At 39.5% G+C, this 16,878-nt stretch overlaps 2 protein-coding genes across 6 annotated transcripts; both read right to left on the reverse strand.

Annotated features, from left to right (window-relative positions):
• Positions 1 to 629: 629 nt before the first annotated feature.
• Positions 630 to 10,960, reverse strand: LOC104950128 (phosphoribosyl pyrophosphate synthase-associated protein 1-like). 3 transcript variants are annotated; one of them, XM_010776605.1, is made up of 12 exons: positions 10,271 to 10,364; positions 10,129 to 10,169; positions 8,263 to 8,315; positions 8,074 to 8,140; positions 6,825 to 6,997; positions 6,218 to 6,333; positions 5,406 to 5,461; positions 5,052 to 5,200; positions 3,799 to 3,849; positions 2,101 to 2,171; positions 1,596 to 1,742; positions 630 to 1,134 (listed from the first exon to the last, which is right to left on the reverse strand). In XM_010776605.1, exons 5-12 carry the CDS (start codon positions 6,976 to 6,978, stop codon positions 976 to 978), a joined length of 903 nt encoding a protein of 300 aa, XP_010774907.1. In that variant the 5' UTR covers positions 6,979 to 6,997; positions 8,074 to 8,140; positions 8,263 to 8,315; positions 10,129 to 10,169; positions 10,271 to 10,364; the 3' UTR covers positions 630 to 975. The 3 variants fall into 3 exon arrangements, with proteins under 3 accessions (XP_010774907.1, XP_010774905.1, XP_010774906.1); XM_010776603.1 differs by lacking the exon at positions 10,129 to 10,169 and having other exon boundaries at positions 10,271 to 10,960; XM_010776604.1 differs by lacking the exons at positions 3,799 to 3,849; positions 10,129 to 10,169 and having other exon boundaries at positions 10,271 to 10,959.
• Positions 10,961 to 11,686: 726 nt separating this feature from the next.
• On the reverse strand, positions 11,687 to 16,581 carry LOC104950130 (scaffold attachment factor B1). 3 transcript variants are annotated; one of them, XM_010776608.1, is made up of 7 exons: positions 16,460 to 16,581; positions 15,584 to 15,679; positions 15,139 to 15,280; positions 14,911 to 15,019; positions 13,788 to 13,878; positions 13,394 to 13,579; positions 11,687 to 12,900 (listed from the first exon to the last, which is right to left on the reverse strand). In XM_010776608.1, exons 1-7 carry the CDS (start codon positions 16,494 to 16,496, stop codon positions 12,773 to 12,775), a joined length of 789 nt encoding a protein of 262 aa, XP_010774910.1. In that variant the 5' UTR covers positions 16,497 to 16,581; the 3' UTR covers positions 11,687 to 12,772. The 3 variants fall into 3 exon arrangements, with proteins under 3 accessions (XP_010774910.1, XP_010774908.1, XP_010774909.1); XM_010776606.1 differs by having other exon boundaries at positions 15,584 to 15,706; XM_010776607.1 differs by having other exon boundaries at positions 15,584 to 16,246; positions 16,460 to 16,580.
• Between the last annotated feature and the right edge of the window lie 297 nt (positions 16,582 to 16,878).

The raw sequence follows: 16,878 nt of genomic DNA on the forward strand, positions 1-16,878 counted from the left end.
ACATTTGGAAAAAAAAGTAATCAAAATATAATTTGACTATTTAATAGTATGTTGTTAATGTCAATAACATATTGTGTACACATAGTATTAGAGAATAATGACTATAATTGATTACCTTCTGCATCAAGCTTTAAATATTATCCACCATCTAATTATTTTACAAGGCAAAAGGTTCATTTTCATTCTGTTAGACACATGTAGGATTTATTTGACTATCAAACCTGGAGCCCTGGCTGCGTTACACAAAACGTTTCCTCCACCATACTTCCTTATAACTTCTGTACTGTATGTCCTTTAGTGCATCTGCTGCAACCGTAAAATGACAAAACTCATCATGCAATGCAAACTCTTTAAGTTAAGCATTTCCATCTAACTGTGTCTGAACACTGCAGGATGATGTGTGACGTGACTCCATGCTTCATAAAGCAAGCAGCCTTAGCTCTGACTGAAACTGCTACTGAAAGCTTCGGCTCAGGCGTGAACCCACTGAACTGCACATTTCTGACAGTTCCACAAATATCTTCACACTTCCAAAGAAGAATGCAAACTATATGTGTCTTACTGCCACCTGTGCTACTTTCATGTACTGTATACCCAAGTGTTTGTCATTTTAAATCCATATGATAAAATAAAAAAAGAGAAAAAGGTCATTCGCCCAAGAATAATAGTTTTATTTGCCAAATTCTTCAGCTGACTGAGAGGATGCACGTGATACATTACGTTGTGCTATATATGTTTTCAGATGGTGGGAAGCGTGTGTTAGTGAAGTGAAACAGTTTGCATTGCGTGTACAGTCCCATTATGTATCTTATCAGAGTAGAGTTTGACTTGTCTAACGCAGTGAATACAGTCAGTTTCTGCCAACATTTTATCCGTAAAACAAACAAGAACAACAGGTTAAAGAAAAAACGCATTAATCTTGGTCATCTGTGTGTGTGTGTGCTGGAATGTAAATGCAAGTGTGTGTGTGTTGCCTCAGTCATCCACAGCGATGTTGCGGAACAGATAAGCCATGGACTCTCCGTTGTGGGTGCGGCGGATGGCCTCAGCCAGGATCATACTGACGTCCACAGTCTTGATTTTTGGACACTGAAGCTTCTGCACCTCGTGAGGCACGGTGTTGGTCACCACCACCTGGAGGCGCAAAGCAACAGCTCAGTGACAAATAAAGAGGATGTTCCACTGTTCAAGTCAGTCTGTCATCTGGTTTGTGATATGAGGAATGGAACTTTTCTCTTGCTGAGACAATCAAGACATGCTCATCAAATGTCATATATTGATTATGAATACATATGGAGGGATACATCACAAAACATTTGCCTTTGTTTCAAAAAGAAAATCAATATAAGCAAAAGAGTGAAAGTTATTTGCAGAGTTGATTTAGCATTTTAATTCACTTTTGAGGCCGAAGGCAATATGCTGATCTGTAGTGTGTATATGTTCTGGAGTGATGGGAAAGCATTGGATTTGTACCAAATTAATTAATAACATTTACTGAATCTAGGTCAATGTTGTCCTTATTTTTTAAATCCACATACATTTCTCAAGCACTTTAGAATGTAAACTTCAGTGATAAGACCCGCTCAGGATTTTACCTCATCGATGGCGGAGTCCTCCAGGAGTCTGGGTGCGTCAGCAGACAGCAGGCCGTGTGTCGCCATGATGTAGATCTTGTAGGCTCCCCTCTCCTTGAGGATTTCTGCTGTGGCAACAAAGTCCTCCACATCATCGATGATGTCATCCTGAGATAAGGTACACAGATAATGGGTCAGGCATCACACAATGAAGAGTGAAACAAATTAAGAAGCAATAAATACAATGCATATATTTACATTGCTGGAATATGAATGTAAAGATTCAAGTTGTCATTAAGTGGGTGACAGTGACATGACTGATAAGGTCAAACAAATATATATACTGTAACTGTTACACATACTTGGTCTTTCTGCGATATGTTGTGGTAATCTCCCCCTCATTAGAAGCAATGTACTCACTGAACCCCACACAACTGTCACATATTTTGTATAATACCTCATTTTGAAGGATTAATATGCAAAACGCTCTTACACTGTACAATACAATAACATTTTAAGGTCTTACAACAATGATGGCAATTCTGCCTCCCACGTCTCCAACAACAGTGATGGGGGGCTTCTCCTTCGCCATCATTACTGAAAGACACATAAAGGAATGTTACTTAAAAGAGGAAAGGAAGTGAGATCTATCCTGCAACACCAATCAGGAACAGATCATTGAGGTCAGGTTCATTTAAGGAAGATTGGGTTTAAAAACCTGCAAACATCATGCAAACGCTCTACCCCAGCAAGCTTCCAGCTACCAGCTACCAGAGCACCAACTCAATGACTGCAGTCCACTCAAGAGCTTTGAGGCAAAGTTATCTGTGGGAGAAATTGGTGCTGAATTTGAATCAAGACTCAAATGGATTTAGATGATGGTTGCTTTGCTGTAGCAGTAAATGGACCAGTGGGTGTAGCAGAGACTCTTTTAGAAACCACTGACCAGGATCAAAGATGATTTGGAAGCAAGTCAAATACCATTTTTGACACTTTAGAGTATTGATGTTGCCAATACAATGATGTGTCTAATGCCCCCCAATTTGAAGTCTATCAACCCTGCATGCATATTTAAATATAACAAGTACTTGAAGGGGTTTCAAATATTTGTTGATCCTGGTCTAGAACCTGTCACATCTGCCTTTGAGGGTCCCGCACACTGAGGCTCTGACCACGCCAACAAGCTTCTTCCAAACAACATCAGGGCACATTGTGAGCTCAGTTCCCCAATCCATTACAAGACCAAGGCATCTGTGCAGAATCTAAAATATGAAAGGTTTTTAACAGTTACAGACGTGGGAAAGAAAGGAAGGAAAGCAACTACAATCCAATTACAAGGATTTAGTTTTTGAAACAATTGAGAATCAAACTGTTTCTGAGTCACAACAAACAGCATCAAGCAAAAAAGATTTAGAAACATGAGCAGGATTTTAAAAACACATCAAGAATTTCAGACATTGGTATGATCATTGCCATGATGTCTTGTGAAGCAATTGGTGAGACAATTTGGAGTTCACACTGATCAGAGTGCCGAGTTAAATGGAATTTGATAACCTAAATCTACTAGGCAATTTATTAAGTAATCGTTTTTTAAGGATTACACGTCTGCAGGGACTAAAATAACGTGACTTAAATCATCCATGTCATATAATAATAATCATTATTCTTGATTTCTGAATTCATTTCAACTGAGATCTGTATGAGACTGAGGGCTTCCAACAATTATCATTGCACTGATCCAAGTATGCCGTAGTGTTTCAGGACAGAAAGACTACTTTTAAAAAGATGGAAACATGTTTTTTCCCTTTCCCTTGATAAGAGAAATACGTAAAAAGCCGTGGACACCGTGGCAATCAAAACAGCAACATGATGGCATCATTCTTGTATGTAGCCTGGATAAACATGGGCCCGCCATGTTTAGAGTGCTTCATTTCCTCATTCTGTTTTCAAAACTAGTTACAAATAAAAAACATCAGAACAGTCATTAATAGAAAAGATTTGTTGATGAAATGTGCTGGCTAAGAAAAAGTTATCTTTGATTTTGATTTCTAACGATGGGACCGGCATAATGTAACTGTAACCACTTTCATCGGATCACCGCCACTTTGATTTTTGAATGTTTAGATGTGAAATTAATTGGAAGCTCTTAGCAACTCATTCAGTTATTCCATGCGAGGGAGGCATCAGAAGGAAGCACGAATGGATTCAAGCGTTATGATCCTACTTGGGAGCTCTAAGCCAGGATATGAAGATTGACGTCTCCTCTCTCCGCCAGCTAAAGACAGGATGGAAGAGAAAGTATTAACATACAATTAAACATACAGCAACAGAACCATACTGAGCAAAAATAATGACACAACATTCTTCAAATGAAAAGGATGTAAATCCCAGAGCAGCTGCAGTCAGGATGAATTGACAAGTCACGTAATTGAGGCATGTATGGAGGCAGAAAGAGAGAGAGAGAGACGGCTGGAATTAGTGCGATCCAGCTCCTGCTGGGGAGGAGAAGGCTGACATAAAACATATCTCCAAGTCAAGAAGGGGAGAAGGAGGAAGATGAGAAGAGAGAATACAGGGCAAGATGAGATGAGGGGGGAAATAAATCCAGCCGAGGAAAAGAAAGGGGGCGATGTCAGTCAATGCCTGCAGTATTTCACAGCTGGCTACGACAACGCCTGCGGAAGGGCAGACCTAAGACGTGTGTGTGTGTGTGTGTGTGTGTGTGTGTGTGTGTGTGTGTGTGTGTGTGTGTGTGTGTGTGTGTGTGTGTGTGTGTGTAGGGGCATTACTCCGGTCTTAAGCTGGCCATTTAAGGCAGCTTGAAGAGAAGACTGATGCTGCGAGCCACGGTCAGCCCTGATACTGGACCTCACTCAGAGGTATTTGGGTTTTATCAGGACTATTAAAATAAGAAAAACAATCCCAAGACATCTGTTATGCTTCACGATTTAGTGAACTCAACCTGGGCTTATGGTTTATTTGGCTTCGGACACACGAACAGCAGCTGGCCTTCATGCTTGTTGCAGTTTTATGAGCACAAAGCTTTAAAATCAAGCTCTCTAATCTGGCGGAAATGTAGACATGTAGCTCTCCACGACCCACACCAGGAGAACTGCACTGGCCGGCAGTTTCTCTTTATTTGGCCAGGACAGGTCAGCCGGCGCCAAGAGGCCATGTACCATGCAGTTTGTTACAAAAGGCACATTCCCCTGTTTTGCAGTTGAACCATTTTGAATAAAATCCATGCTTGGGATAATACAGTTGCAAATGTTTGTATAGATGAGCATATAGCTTTCCCCTTGCATACATTGTAGTGCGGAACCTCTCATGGAAGAAGAACAGGTTTGGAGGAATATGTACACTGAAGCCAACATTAACCTGAAAGTCAACTTTGTTTACACACAACCAGCAATACGTACACAACCATTCATAAAACAGGTGTTCTTCAGCAGGATTTGGCTGTGGGGCGTTTCTTACATGGCAGCTCGAGGCCGGTGTGTCCCGGGGTGGTGCGAGACATGGGCGGCGGAGATTGCCGTCCGTCAGGCATGTCCAACTCTGAGTGGTGGGCTTCTCCGTGCATCACTGCCAGGCCCAGGCGCAGCCTCTCGGCGTAGGACTGAGCTCTGAGACGGACGGACACACGCAAGAGTCAACGGCTGACAAATGCAACACGTTCAAACAGATATGCAGGCAAAACAGACAGTGGGAATGGGAAGTCAAAAGCACAATAACAACGTGACAATGAAGATGGACAGCAGGAGAAGTGACGCCTTCCTGTTGAACAGAGAGAGGCAACTAGAGATTGTAGTGACTGGGCTGTCGTGTTACCTCTTGGCAGATGAAGGGGACCTTGCAACAATTACGGCATTCCTGTAGTCTGGGATCTGAGGAGAGAGAGACATTATTTTCAATGCTAAAATACAAAAGTGACAGCTGACCTGACATGATAGTTTTACAGGGTTTCCCACACATAGACTTTACTTGGGCGGGCCGCCCAGGTATATTAACGTCCACCAAAGTATATTTCGCGACCCATTTAGATAAAATCCGTTGTGATCTGCGATCCATTAACTGCCTCTCCTGTACCTGTTCGCTCTGCTATCGCGTGACGGATCTGCTTTATGCGCTCTGCAGTAACTCAGAGGTCATAAGCGTGCTCCAGTAGCACCCCCCCGGTTCTAGGCTACCACCACAAGTATATTTCAGATCTATGGGAAACACTGTATACTATTTCATTTTGTACTTAATGTATAACAATTATTTGCAAAACATGTCTATAAACACACCATACCCAGAAAGGAGCAGGGAGAAGAAAATAATCCTATATTACCTGCCCCTTTCTAGAAAATAAATAAATAAATAGAAATATATGGTCTCTCCTTCATATTTTCTTATTCACAGCCAATCATAACAGTATCGCAGGAAAATAAAAGAAACACAAAAACGTAGTTCCCCCTTGACAGTTAACGGAAAGAAACAAAACAAAACCAAAACATCACATGTACCAGGAAAAGTTCAACACCCTCATCTGAGTCCTACTGGAGTAGAAGGGGGAAAAGGCACATAATAATAATAATAACTGCAAATACAGTAGGAGGAAAGTAGGAGGACCCAATGGTTTTTGTGATACTCTGCCTCACCTCCTCCTGGATGTACTGGATGAGGAAGGGGGAAGCTCTCAGGTTGTCAACGGGGAAGCTGAAGAAACCCTGGATCTCTTTCTGGTGGAGGTCCATGGTGATGATGTGGGTTAGACCTGCAACACAAAACACATATGCCTCAAGTTCAGAGCAAATGTCTGCAGTGTTTGAAGCACAAAGAACAGCTGTCCCTGGAGACATAGAGATATAAGTAGGTAATAAGTCTTGGGAAAAATAGTTTTAAATAATGTGGGGTGCAATTTCATACAGCTCCTGGCCTCAACATAACACATTAATAATACAACAGAACTTTCACAGTGTTTAATTTATACAGGGCTCTAAGTGGATATATTATTTGCAGCTAAAGCATGGAGCAAACCTCAGGACTAGTCACTAGACAAACCACACATAATAATTATTTTAATGTACTTGCACATATACTTTAGTCTACAAGGAGCAAACGTTACGTCTGGTAAAATAATCCAAAATAAAATATGACTGGTCAGTTACAACTGGAGTTGTGGTGTTACACAACAATATGGATTTTGTAAGATATGTGTTGGTTTCTAAATTATGGCAAAATAAAATCACAACCCAGAGTCTGTACCAGCTTTAGCTAACATGGATGCTAGCAGCTTGCAGACGATGGACCCCCTCTTCCTCATCTTGCACTGCTTGCTGTAGGGAAAGTAGGGAATGACCCCGATGATGTTCTTGGCACAGTTAGTCTTCAGAGCGTAGGCCATAACCAGCAGCTCCATGATGGCCGTGTTGACATCCCTGAGAAACAACACATTCAAGTCAACACATAGAACACATCACATTTCATCTAAATAATTGTCAACCCCCTCTCTACTGTAAATTAAGTAAAGTAACCTAATCACGTGCCCTTTTATTAGACTACATCTTAAGCAGCTTCCTCAAAAGTGAATGGCTAAACGAGGACAGTTTCACTACTTTAAACAGGCAAAGAGCTGTTGGTGTAACAGGACACTGCATGTTACCATCCTGAAACAAGAGATCCACTAGTTGTGTCTCCACCTGTGACCTCTGCTTACCTCTCAGAGCTTCCTCCTTCATCACAGTAAATAACTAACATGTTGCTTTTTTTCTTCTTCACTTGCTGCATAGTTAAACATCATTTGGCGTTACACCTCCGAGGCAAAAGTATGCTACGTGATTCTTAAATGTGAAATAAAAAGACAAACTTACCAGGGAAACTGAACATAAATTAGACATTGTTTAACCTGTTTCAGCTATTTTCCTAATATGACAAATGCATATACTTCAATGGCGAATTTGTTATGCGAATGCATTACAATTTCTCCTTCAGTCATTGTCATGTGAAGGATACTCATTATGCCATGTAAAACTACAGGGGGATTCAGATGGAGGTGCATGTACATTTAAAACAGTGTGTTAATAAACCATACTTTTATAGCTGCATTTTTGTTGGCTACTTGGTGGCAGACATTTGCCCTTGCCGACGTGTTACACATCCATCAGACTCAGACTGACATAGCGCTAAATGCTCATTTAGAGTCGTGTTTCTGGACAATATTTACTTTTATTGAAGATTATTTTGCCTTCACCATGACCTAAGAAAAATATGTGAGTCTTTAGCTTGCTAGATTCCCATTGTTACATTTTTCAGTCTGTTGTTTTATGTCTAACTTTTTGCTGAACAACTTCTTAATGCTTCTGGAAACGAGATTGATAGAGGGCGAAACATGAACTTTATTAGAAGAAGCTTAATAAAACCTCAGTAGGTTTTCATAAACTTCTCTGAGGGTTCATAATATTACACATAATGATATGACTTAATATAGAACACTAAAGTATCCATCTTGTCTCACCTGGGAATGGTCTGAATGATAAAGATGTCTTGTCCACGTACAGACTCTTGTACTTCCACTTTGGTCTCTGAAAACAAAACAAACAATGAAAAAAAATAATTCACATCATGTAGGTTCAAGAGCAAAGTCTAAACCACAGCTTATTAATCTGACATGCATTATGGAGAAGAGGAAATAAATCAGCCTTACCCGAGTTTGACCCTTGATAAACCACTGACTTGCCCAACTCTACACCCAATCGTCTGGGAAGAAACAAACGGGACAACGTGTTAAAACACAAACACACCCTTTACGTTTTCATTAATTGAAGTGAAGTGTGTGAATTTAGTGTGTACTAGACTAATGTTTTGTATTTGTGTTTTCGAACAGCAGGTTTTTAAACACATAATAACGACTTGTTTAAGAAAATACAATTGTCATTCTGATAATCTGTTTGTATTAAAGACATTTGATGGATCATTAGTCTATTGATGAATTAGTACATTCACTGAAAAGCTATTGTGCTAATTGATTGATCAGATGTATTTCAGCAAAAGCACCAAACATTCTCTGGTTCAAGCTTCTAAAATGTGAGGCTGTGATTTTGTGTTTCTTTTTTTACCTTTTTCTTTTGGGGTTTGGAAAACAAGACATTTGAACACATCAACTAGAGCTAGCAATACACGCATCATTTAACATACCAGACAAAACATTAAAAAAAATATTCAGTATAAAAGACAGACTAATAAATAAATAAAAAGTAGTTGTTTGATATTTTGGGTGCGTGTGCAAGATACGGCCTGCAAAGCGTACATTCGCCAACTTCTAAAATGCATCCCATTGACTATAAAACGTCAAGGTTTAATGAGGTTCAGTAGTGTAAACATCATCATTTGTTCAGACATCCACAAAAAGCATTGTTGATATTTTGACTCTTAGTGCAGAAAAATCCTGTTGCATCAAGTCGAACTCTGAACGAGCCCAGGCACCAAAAATACATCTAAGCCTCAGGCAGACAATTATGGTGTTTATTTAAAAAAAAACAGTTATTCAACAATGCCAACTATGAAAAGGGCTTGGTTTTGGGGGACAGTGGACGGCTACCTGCCAGTTCACACATTTATATCCTGTTAATCAAGACAGGCGCTTCTGTGTAGCCTCGCCCTTTTTACATCCCTCAAACTTATTCAAATATTCAAAAAAATGTCTTCATCGAGTGGCTATGGTAGAATTAAGTAGACAAAGAAGACAAAAATCATGTTTCATTTTCAACAAGGACTTAAATGTGGTCCTACAAATAATAATGACTTAAGTTTTCGGGGATATTACACACAGTGTAGTCACTACATGAGTAACTATACAGAACATTAGTCATTAACATTTGCTGTGTGCGCATGTTGTTATTCAACCTTTGCTCAACAGGGAAGCTCTACTTGGACCCAGAATGGTAACATAATCACCCATAATAATGTTCTGTAATGTTGCAAAGCAGTAAAAGCTAAGAAAGCTAAGCACTTTTCGTGTGAGCAGTGCAACTTATAAATCAGCTGTCAAAAAAGTTAACAGGTTTTGGGAAAAGAAATGGCTTCTTGGAGATTTTATTGGGAAAAAACACAAGAAGAAATTGGCGTTTGCATGACACTTTTAAGGGAAACAATGATTCAGGATTTAAACAAAGAATCATAACAATGCCAGGAGAAAGCTGATGTGTTTGTGCCAACATTTCATCTGTTAAAGCTGGATCATGTCCATTCCAAGATTATTAACAAGATGATTTACTAGTAATAGCAAGATAGGCCATCAAAGGAATCCAACTCCTAGTGTGTGTGTGTGTGTGTGTGTGTGTGTGTGTGTGTGTGTGTGTGTGTGGTATGTAAGGTTTTGTGCATGTAAGAAATCAGACAAGTAATGAAGATAACCCCATAATTTAACATTTACAGCAAATACTACTATCTACTATCTCAATCTGTCAAAAATTGGTATAACCATACGATTTGCACTGTGTGTGTGTGTGTGTGTGTGTGTGTGTGTGTGTGTGTGTTAATTGAACAGCAATAAATGCAAAACAATACACACCCACTGGCCTCGGGTCACCTGCAGCTAGACTCCCAGGAGTACTGTCAGGGACACGGCAGGTAACACAGACAGGCCAAACCTCAACATTACAGACATGAAAATACAATAATCCTTTTTTTACTTTAAGGTAAACGTCACTTACTCGGTGATCTTCTTGGCCAGCTCGATGCAGGCGGTGGAGGAGTTAGCAGAAAAGACACGGTACCCACTTCTTGAAACATTCATTTTCTATAGCCGTACGAAAGCTTGGGGGTTTGAGAGTAAGGGAACAAAGACTTGTGACCAGCAAAACGTCTAATGGGCATAGGCCTACTGCGTTGAACTCAACGTGGTAATTGGTTGAGTTTCACCAAAACCGGAAAACTAGTCCGTAATTAGCTTACCTGAAAAGCAGTTTCCACACTAAAACCTAAACTATTGGTTGGTTAAACTTCAACCAGATGCACTTTAAAGTAAGGAAATATAGACCTTGCTGAAACTGTGTTAAGCTGTAATGTATATAAACTAAAACAACAAAGCGCACATGCCCCACATGTAACGCTGGAGCAACTCTCGTGCTCGTGTTAGCAAATCAACAACTATCTTTCGCATCGACCAGTACTACACAAAAATCCCCTACAGCAGAAGGGAAGCTGGGCTCTGTGTTTCCATGCGGGTCACTGACTTTTTATCGTCTCCAGAACACAAACTCCGGTTTATGTTACCATGAAGACGAACTGAAATGTAACAAGAATTCTCTCTAGCACTGCTACAGTGTATTAACTTCGAAACTCCGCTGCTAGCATTCAATTGTTGCTATACTGTAAACTTTGTAGCAATGCGGTGGCAGCAGGGGGAAAAACGCCACGAGCACACGTTCATTGGGTGGAAGAAATGAGGGAGTGACTTTGAAGAGAGCCAATCAGAATCCAAAGCAAAACAACACAGAATCTGTTAGATGTATTTCTGACCAATCAGTGTGTGAGATTTGTATGACCTCAAATTAAAGCGCAACGACCAAAATATGTGGTCCTGGTGAGTTAATTTTCCTAAATATATCCAGATAGTGCTAGTGATTTAAAGCGTGTAATACTGCAATTATTTGGTTTAGGTAATATAGTGTACACACCCAAGAAGTAAGAAAGAAGTAGTATACTCCCAAAGGTAAAATCAGTAAAAGTGGTGATAACACTGTGAAACACTGGATTGGATATTATCAGAAAGATATTTCAATATTCCCTTTTGTATTATTATATATATTTGAATGTTAATATGTACAGTATTGGTACATTATTAAGGAAAAATATAATATGGGCAGTAAGTTGAGGTGTTAAGTTACTTGTTGCACCCTCAGGCAGTTTCAACAAGCATCCTATTACCTGATAATATGTTTGTGTGTAAAATCTGAAAAATAAATATAGTGGAGGGATACATACAATACAGCCCTCTACTCTTGAATCGCGCATGAAATGCTATGGCAAGTGTCTAAGATGGAATGCCAACCAAAACATTTCCAATCACACTTTGTATTATGCAAATGAGTGTAGATGCTATTGAGAATTGTGAATCCACACAAACATAGCTTTGTTTTTAATTTATTTTCAGAATAGAAATTAGTAGTAACTTTTTCTTTACATTCTTTCATTGTATACAACATCTGCTATGCTATGAGAACTTGGAAGAAAAATAACATTCATATGAACAATAAACAGAAAGTCACATGTGATAAAATAGTAGATTATGTAATATTGCAAATGTATCTAATGACAGTTAACTATACCTGGGTGTAACACATTCAACTGAGGACACAGTAGTCTCAAAGCTAACTTATAGCAAAAATAACAGTTATTGACATCAGTTAAAAAAAACGTTTATAGTTTTTATACAATCTATAGAATATGGATGAACATTTATTGGCTTTAATTGCAGTATAAAAGTGTCTTCATGTCAATGTGCGGTAGATTCCCAGTCAGAGACATTTTCTTTAGTTTGACTTCAATTTAAAAAAAATCTATTTGAAAAAAAAAAAGTAGTGGCTAAATGAAGCATAAATAAAGTAATTGATATAGTAAATGCTAAAGGGTTTCAAAAGATAGAGCATCCTGTTAACATCATTGTCAACTATAGGAATAAACAACTTTCCTTAGTTGTTCCTCAATTCAGCACCACAAAAAGCTGTCTATCACAGTGTGAACAAAAATACATAACAACAACCCGGGGATCCTGCCCGTCTGCCAGATTTGGCTTCACCGATTCCGATCGACACACCTTTCTTCCACTCCTTAGGTGACACTCAATTGCAGCACTTCTATTTCTTTAAACAGGTTATGCCATGAGGAAGAAAACAAAGGGAGTTTGTGTGTATCAATATGGGTCAGCTCAGTGAGGCTGGCAAATATTGCAGCTTTAAACACTGTCTGCAGATTGCTACTTTGTGCACCAAACACACTTACAGTTAGTGCCTACAGACACTCACAACATTTGTTTTGCTGTTGTGTCATCAGCAAATCTTGTATTACTGCCCTCCATTTTATTTGGTTATTTTACGACGACCTGCATTTAACAACCTACAATTATTGATGTTTTCACTTCCCTTTCCGAGGGTTTCTTCCTCTTTTAAGCAATCAACCATCGTTTTTTCCCACATTGCATTAAATGCAGTTGGTCAGCTTTTCAGCACCTTTTCTTTTAACAGGTCCAAGATGACCTGCCGCTCCTGGCTCTCCAGCTCAAATCTCCGTTCTCTCTCTTTTCTCTCAGCTCCCAGACGCTCCCTCTCCAGACTGATTTGACCTAAGAACAAAAAAAGGGAAATTAAGTCTGTGATTCAATGCCATTTAAAATTATGACGGCATACCAGTTCAGAGAATCTTTGATCCTTTTAAATGGACATTGTATTTTCCTGAATTACTTCACTGTCATTGATATATGAGATGTTCTTTCTTAAAGTGTAATGGTTCCTATTTTCTTTAGCTGCCCATATCTCAGATTTTGAAAAAGGAAATAAAAAATTATTTAAATAGTTTTTTTTGGTGTTAGTTTAGTAACAATTCCCCTCCTAAAAAATAAAGACAACTAAAAAAAGGCGGGATATTTTTGACCCCTTTTAGTTACAGTTGATATCATTATTACTTCATCTGAAACACCTGCAACCAATTTTAGATCAAAAGTACCCAGTAATACTTTTTTGTTATGGATACTCTAAAAGTAAAAAAACATTTAAAAGGAAAGCCATAAGACAGTGTTGAATTGAAATAATACGATAATATTTTTAGAAAAATCATACTCCTTTGAATCTCCAGCTCCTCCCGGCGCAGGGAAAGCTCCTCCTCTCGTAGCCGCTGCTCGGCTTCTGAGCGTTTCTCCAGGAAGCTGAGGATCTCAGAGTAGGTCTGGCAGCAGCACTGGCAGGGCCGCTTAGCTGTGGGCGCCGCAGAGAGCTCTGCCATCTCCTCGCGGTCCTCTTCTGGTTCTGTTGTGACAGTAATAATGTAAACATGCACATATTTCTGAAGGGACCAGACAACTACAACATCCATGAAGCTGGTAGGGAGAAATTTCTGAAGGACACATGGGAAACACAAACACTTGCGTACACAGGCTTTTTAACTGTTGTAGACATGATGTTACCTGACTTGGGTCCTTTCCTGTCCTGTCTTGGTGTCCGAATTAGTTTTTACCTGTAGTGTGTGTTTGTGTGATGGTGATGTTGGGTTTGTCCTGCTCAGGTAGAGTTAGTTCTTCGAGGGCTCGCTTTCTTAGTTCGTCGTCCTAAAAATAAATTAACATTAACATAACATTAAGAACATTGAGGAGTAGAATTATAAGCGCCAGCAGCAACTTTTACCAACAGTAGCCGTATACGTTCTTATAGTAATGTCAATACTAGAGTTGTTGTAGCAGCAGTATTAGTGGTAGTGGTAGTGCTGTATCGTCAGATTTGGAGTTAAATTGTGACTGAATGCCACCAAGAGGAAGAAAAGGGAAGTGGTAAAGTAGTTACAGAGAACATAACAAATATCCGTTGACTTCAATGTCCTACTACTCTTGTGAAACCTTAGTTCCAATTACAGTATCAGAAAATAACAAATAATACACATTTAAAAAAAGCTGCATTGACCTATAGTTGATCAGATAATGGGCAACCTAACTCTAATTACCATGTGTGGAGTGAGTTTCAAATATATGGATTAAAATAAAAAAGGGCGAAGCAAGTTAAAACATGTTGTGTAATATATGTCATCTGAGACAATATTGACTCTACCATTGGTTCCCAGAGAGGCATAAAATAATATCAATGGTAATGGTAATCCACTAGACAGGAAAATAAGAGAAAAGTGCTATACTTGTATTATACTTGAGGGTTTTCTCTAAACAAGCTATTTTTTTTCTTATGGCCGCTTACAATTATTCAGATGAGATGCTCACTACTTACATATGCCACGTGAATATGGTCTTACAATGACATTGCTTCATTTTAAGGGGTTACAAGCTTAAAAGGTTTGGAACCACTGGACTTTAAAGAAATATTCTGTCTTTTGAATATTCCTGTCATCCTTGAAATCATTATAATTGAGCTCAATTGTCCTTGGCTGAGAAAATGTTATGTTACTAACTAAGAATTACTGCTGTATGCTGCAATATAAAGGGATTTCCGCTCAAACCTGTGTGATGTGTAACATATAAAGTTGATGTGCCCCTCTAAACCAGCTCTTGGGCACTAAAGCATCCTCTGTAAAGATACATCTCTTGTTCTGGTAGTGTCACATCGATTTCACTTCTCTTCTCAGCAAACAAACCCACCTGGTACTTTGTGTTTTCCCCGCCGGCCAGAAGCCCCTTCTCCGCCTCCAGCTCCAAAACCTCATGGAGCAGGTCTTCCTTTTGAGCGTACAACCTCTCTGTTCCAAATCTGAGCATACCAAAAGCACACAATCATTAAACTTCAGTTTGTTTCACATCTTCAAGTCATCACACATGCAGATATTTACTAAGGAAACATTAACGTTTATTCCTGGCGACTGGACCAACCTGCGCAGACTGGGGAAGTCTTGCTTCTTGTAGTAGTCCAGCAGCAGCATGGTCCTCTCTCTGCACCTCCTGGCGTCCACCTCAAAGTTCTCATCTTGTAGAGCTGCAGTGATGATCTCACCAACACGGGCCCAGATCCGTCCTGATTGAAATTAATGAGTTTACAAAACTATGAATATGTAGTATAGAAGAAAAGGGCCATTCACTTTGTAGCTCATCACATTTTCCTATTGATTGGTCCCTGTTGTGTGATGGATTTATTGTGTGATTGTTGGATGATTTAACAAAATAGCAAAGAACACACTTAGGTAATAATAAACCTTAAAGTTGCTATTATTGTTTTACATGAATATGGTTTGTATCCCCATTTTATTTGCAGGAACTGCAGCTCTCTGCATCTAAAGAGTTGTTGATTGTTGATTGTTCTTTTAAAAACAGGACTCACCTGGCTCCTTTGAGGCGAAGGGGTTCTGGGCGATGACCTCTCGCAGAAGGATGATGTCATGACGAGCTGAAAAACGAACCTGGCGCTTGCGTGGAGCTGTGGAGGTGCCGGCGAGGGAAAATCCTGAAGTTAGGAATAGATACTGCATAAAGTCATACTTTGAAATACAGTAAAGTTAAATAATGAAAAGAGTACATTATTGACATTAAGGGTCTGGTTCCTAAAAAGTAAGTTAAAACACACAATTATATAATAATAATAATAATAATAATAATAATTGTGTTATGATTATTATTATTATTAACATTACAGGTCAAGTCCTAAACTTGGGCGTATGTTAGTGCTTTGATTCTTATTTACCTGAATCATAGCATAAGGTCTTTAATACAAACTGTGGAATATTTTACAACTACATTACTGTCTACCATACATATAACTAACAAACCAGATACTAAAGTAGGCCTACTCTGTACAATGACAATAAAGTTTAAAATGCTGACTAATAGATGTTATGTTGGAGAGTAAGTATGGCCTGTGTTCTCGGTGCAGAGGTAAATGTGACAGCAGTTTCAGTTGTTGCAGGACTGCTGTTTGACAGATGACAGCAGCTCTCTCACGGCTGAGCTCCTCTGTGTACAAGTGCCAGCAACCGGTAATCTGCAGCTACACGAATGTACACACAGAAAAGGGAGAAAATAGCCTGTAAAACACTGATAGCCGTGTACACAGAGGCTACAGCACGTACAATGCCGGACCACGCGTCAGAGGAGGAGGAGCATTTGCGCACGAATCGAGAGAAGCACCAAACGCCGTTCTAGAGATGTTAATATAAGTGGTAGAAAAGCGGTTTGACGTGGAGCTGGTCATGTATCTCACCGTTGTTGATCGGTAGTTCCACCACTACCCGTTCCATGTTTCTGTTCGGTGCATCCGGGAGCCGGCTGACGCGCACTGCACACGTCCAGTCACCAGTACAGGTTCCCTACTGACGTGTAACTCAACTTGGCGGAAAACCAGATTCTGGCAAAACAGAGTACCGCTCTTCACTTTCAGTGGCACTTACTCCATTTGGCCACAAGATGGAGCCAGAGAACTGCTGTTCAATGACCCTGAAGAGGAAAAAGCACCACAAAATTTCTTCCACTGGTAATTAACTCTTCAGTGAGACGTGTTTCCACAAACAATGGGAATGATTACATTCACTAAAAAAGAATGGCCCCTCAAGGTTACATTTCTAAAAAGATTCAGACTCTGAGAAAAGCAAAGATTCCAAATTCAAACCTTATATATTTATA

This window comes from Notothenia coriiceps, unplaced genomic scaffold, assembly GCF_000735185.1.
Source record: "Notothenia coriiceps isolate Sejong01 unplaced genomic scaffold, NC01 NC01_scaffold00017075, whole genome shotgun sequence".
Lineage (NCBI taxonomy): Eukaryota > Metazoa > Chordata > Actinopteri > Perciformes > Nototheniidae > Notothenia > Notothenia coriiceps.

What these genes read in the sequence shown, in the direction of transcription:
- LOC104950128 (XM_010776603.1), bottom strand. Translation starts at nt 10,353, where the DNA reads ATGAATGTTTCAAGAAGTGGGTACCGTGTCTTTTCTGCTAACTCCTCC. An exon ending in TCCCCTTCATCTGCCAAGAG is followed by an intron (nt 5,201 to 5,405) that starts GTAACACGACAG and finishes CGTCCGTCTCAG; the next exon opens with AGCTCAGTCCTACGCCGAGA. An exon ending in AGGACTCCGCCATCGATGAG is followed by an intron (nt 1,135 to 1,595) that starts GTAAAATCCTGA and finishes TTGCGCCTCCAG; the next exon opens with GTGGTGGTGACCAACACCGT.
- LOC104950130 (XM_010776606.1), bottom strand. Translation starts at nt 16,496, where the DNA reads ATGGAACGGGTAGTGGTGGAACTACCGATCAACAACG. An exon ending in CTTCGCCTCAAAGGAGCCAG is followed by an intron (nt 15,281 to 15,583) that starts GTGAGTCCTGTT and finishes AATTTCAATCAG; the next exon opens with GACGGATCTGGGCCCGTGTT. An exon ending in CACACAAACACACACTACAG is followed by an intron (nt 13,580 to 13,787) that starts GTAAAAACTAAT and finishes CTGTCACAACAG; the next exon opens with AACCAGAAGAGGACCGCGAG.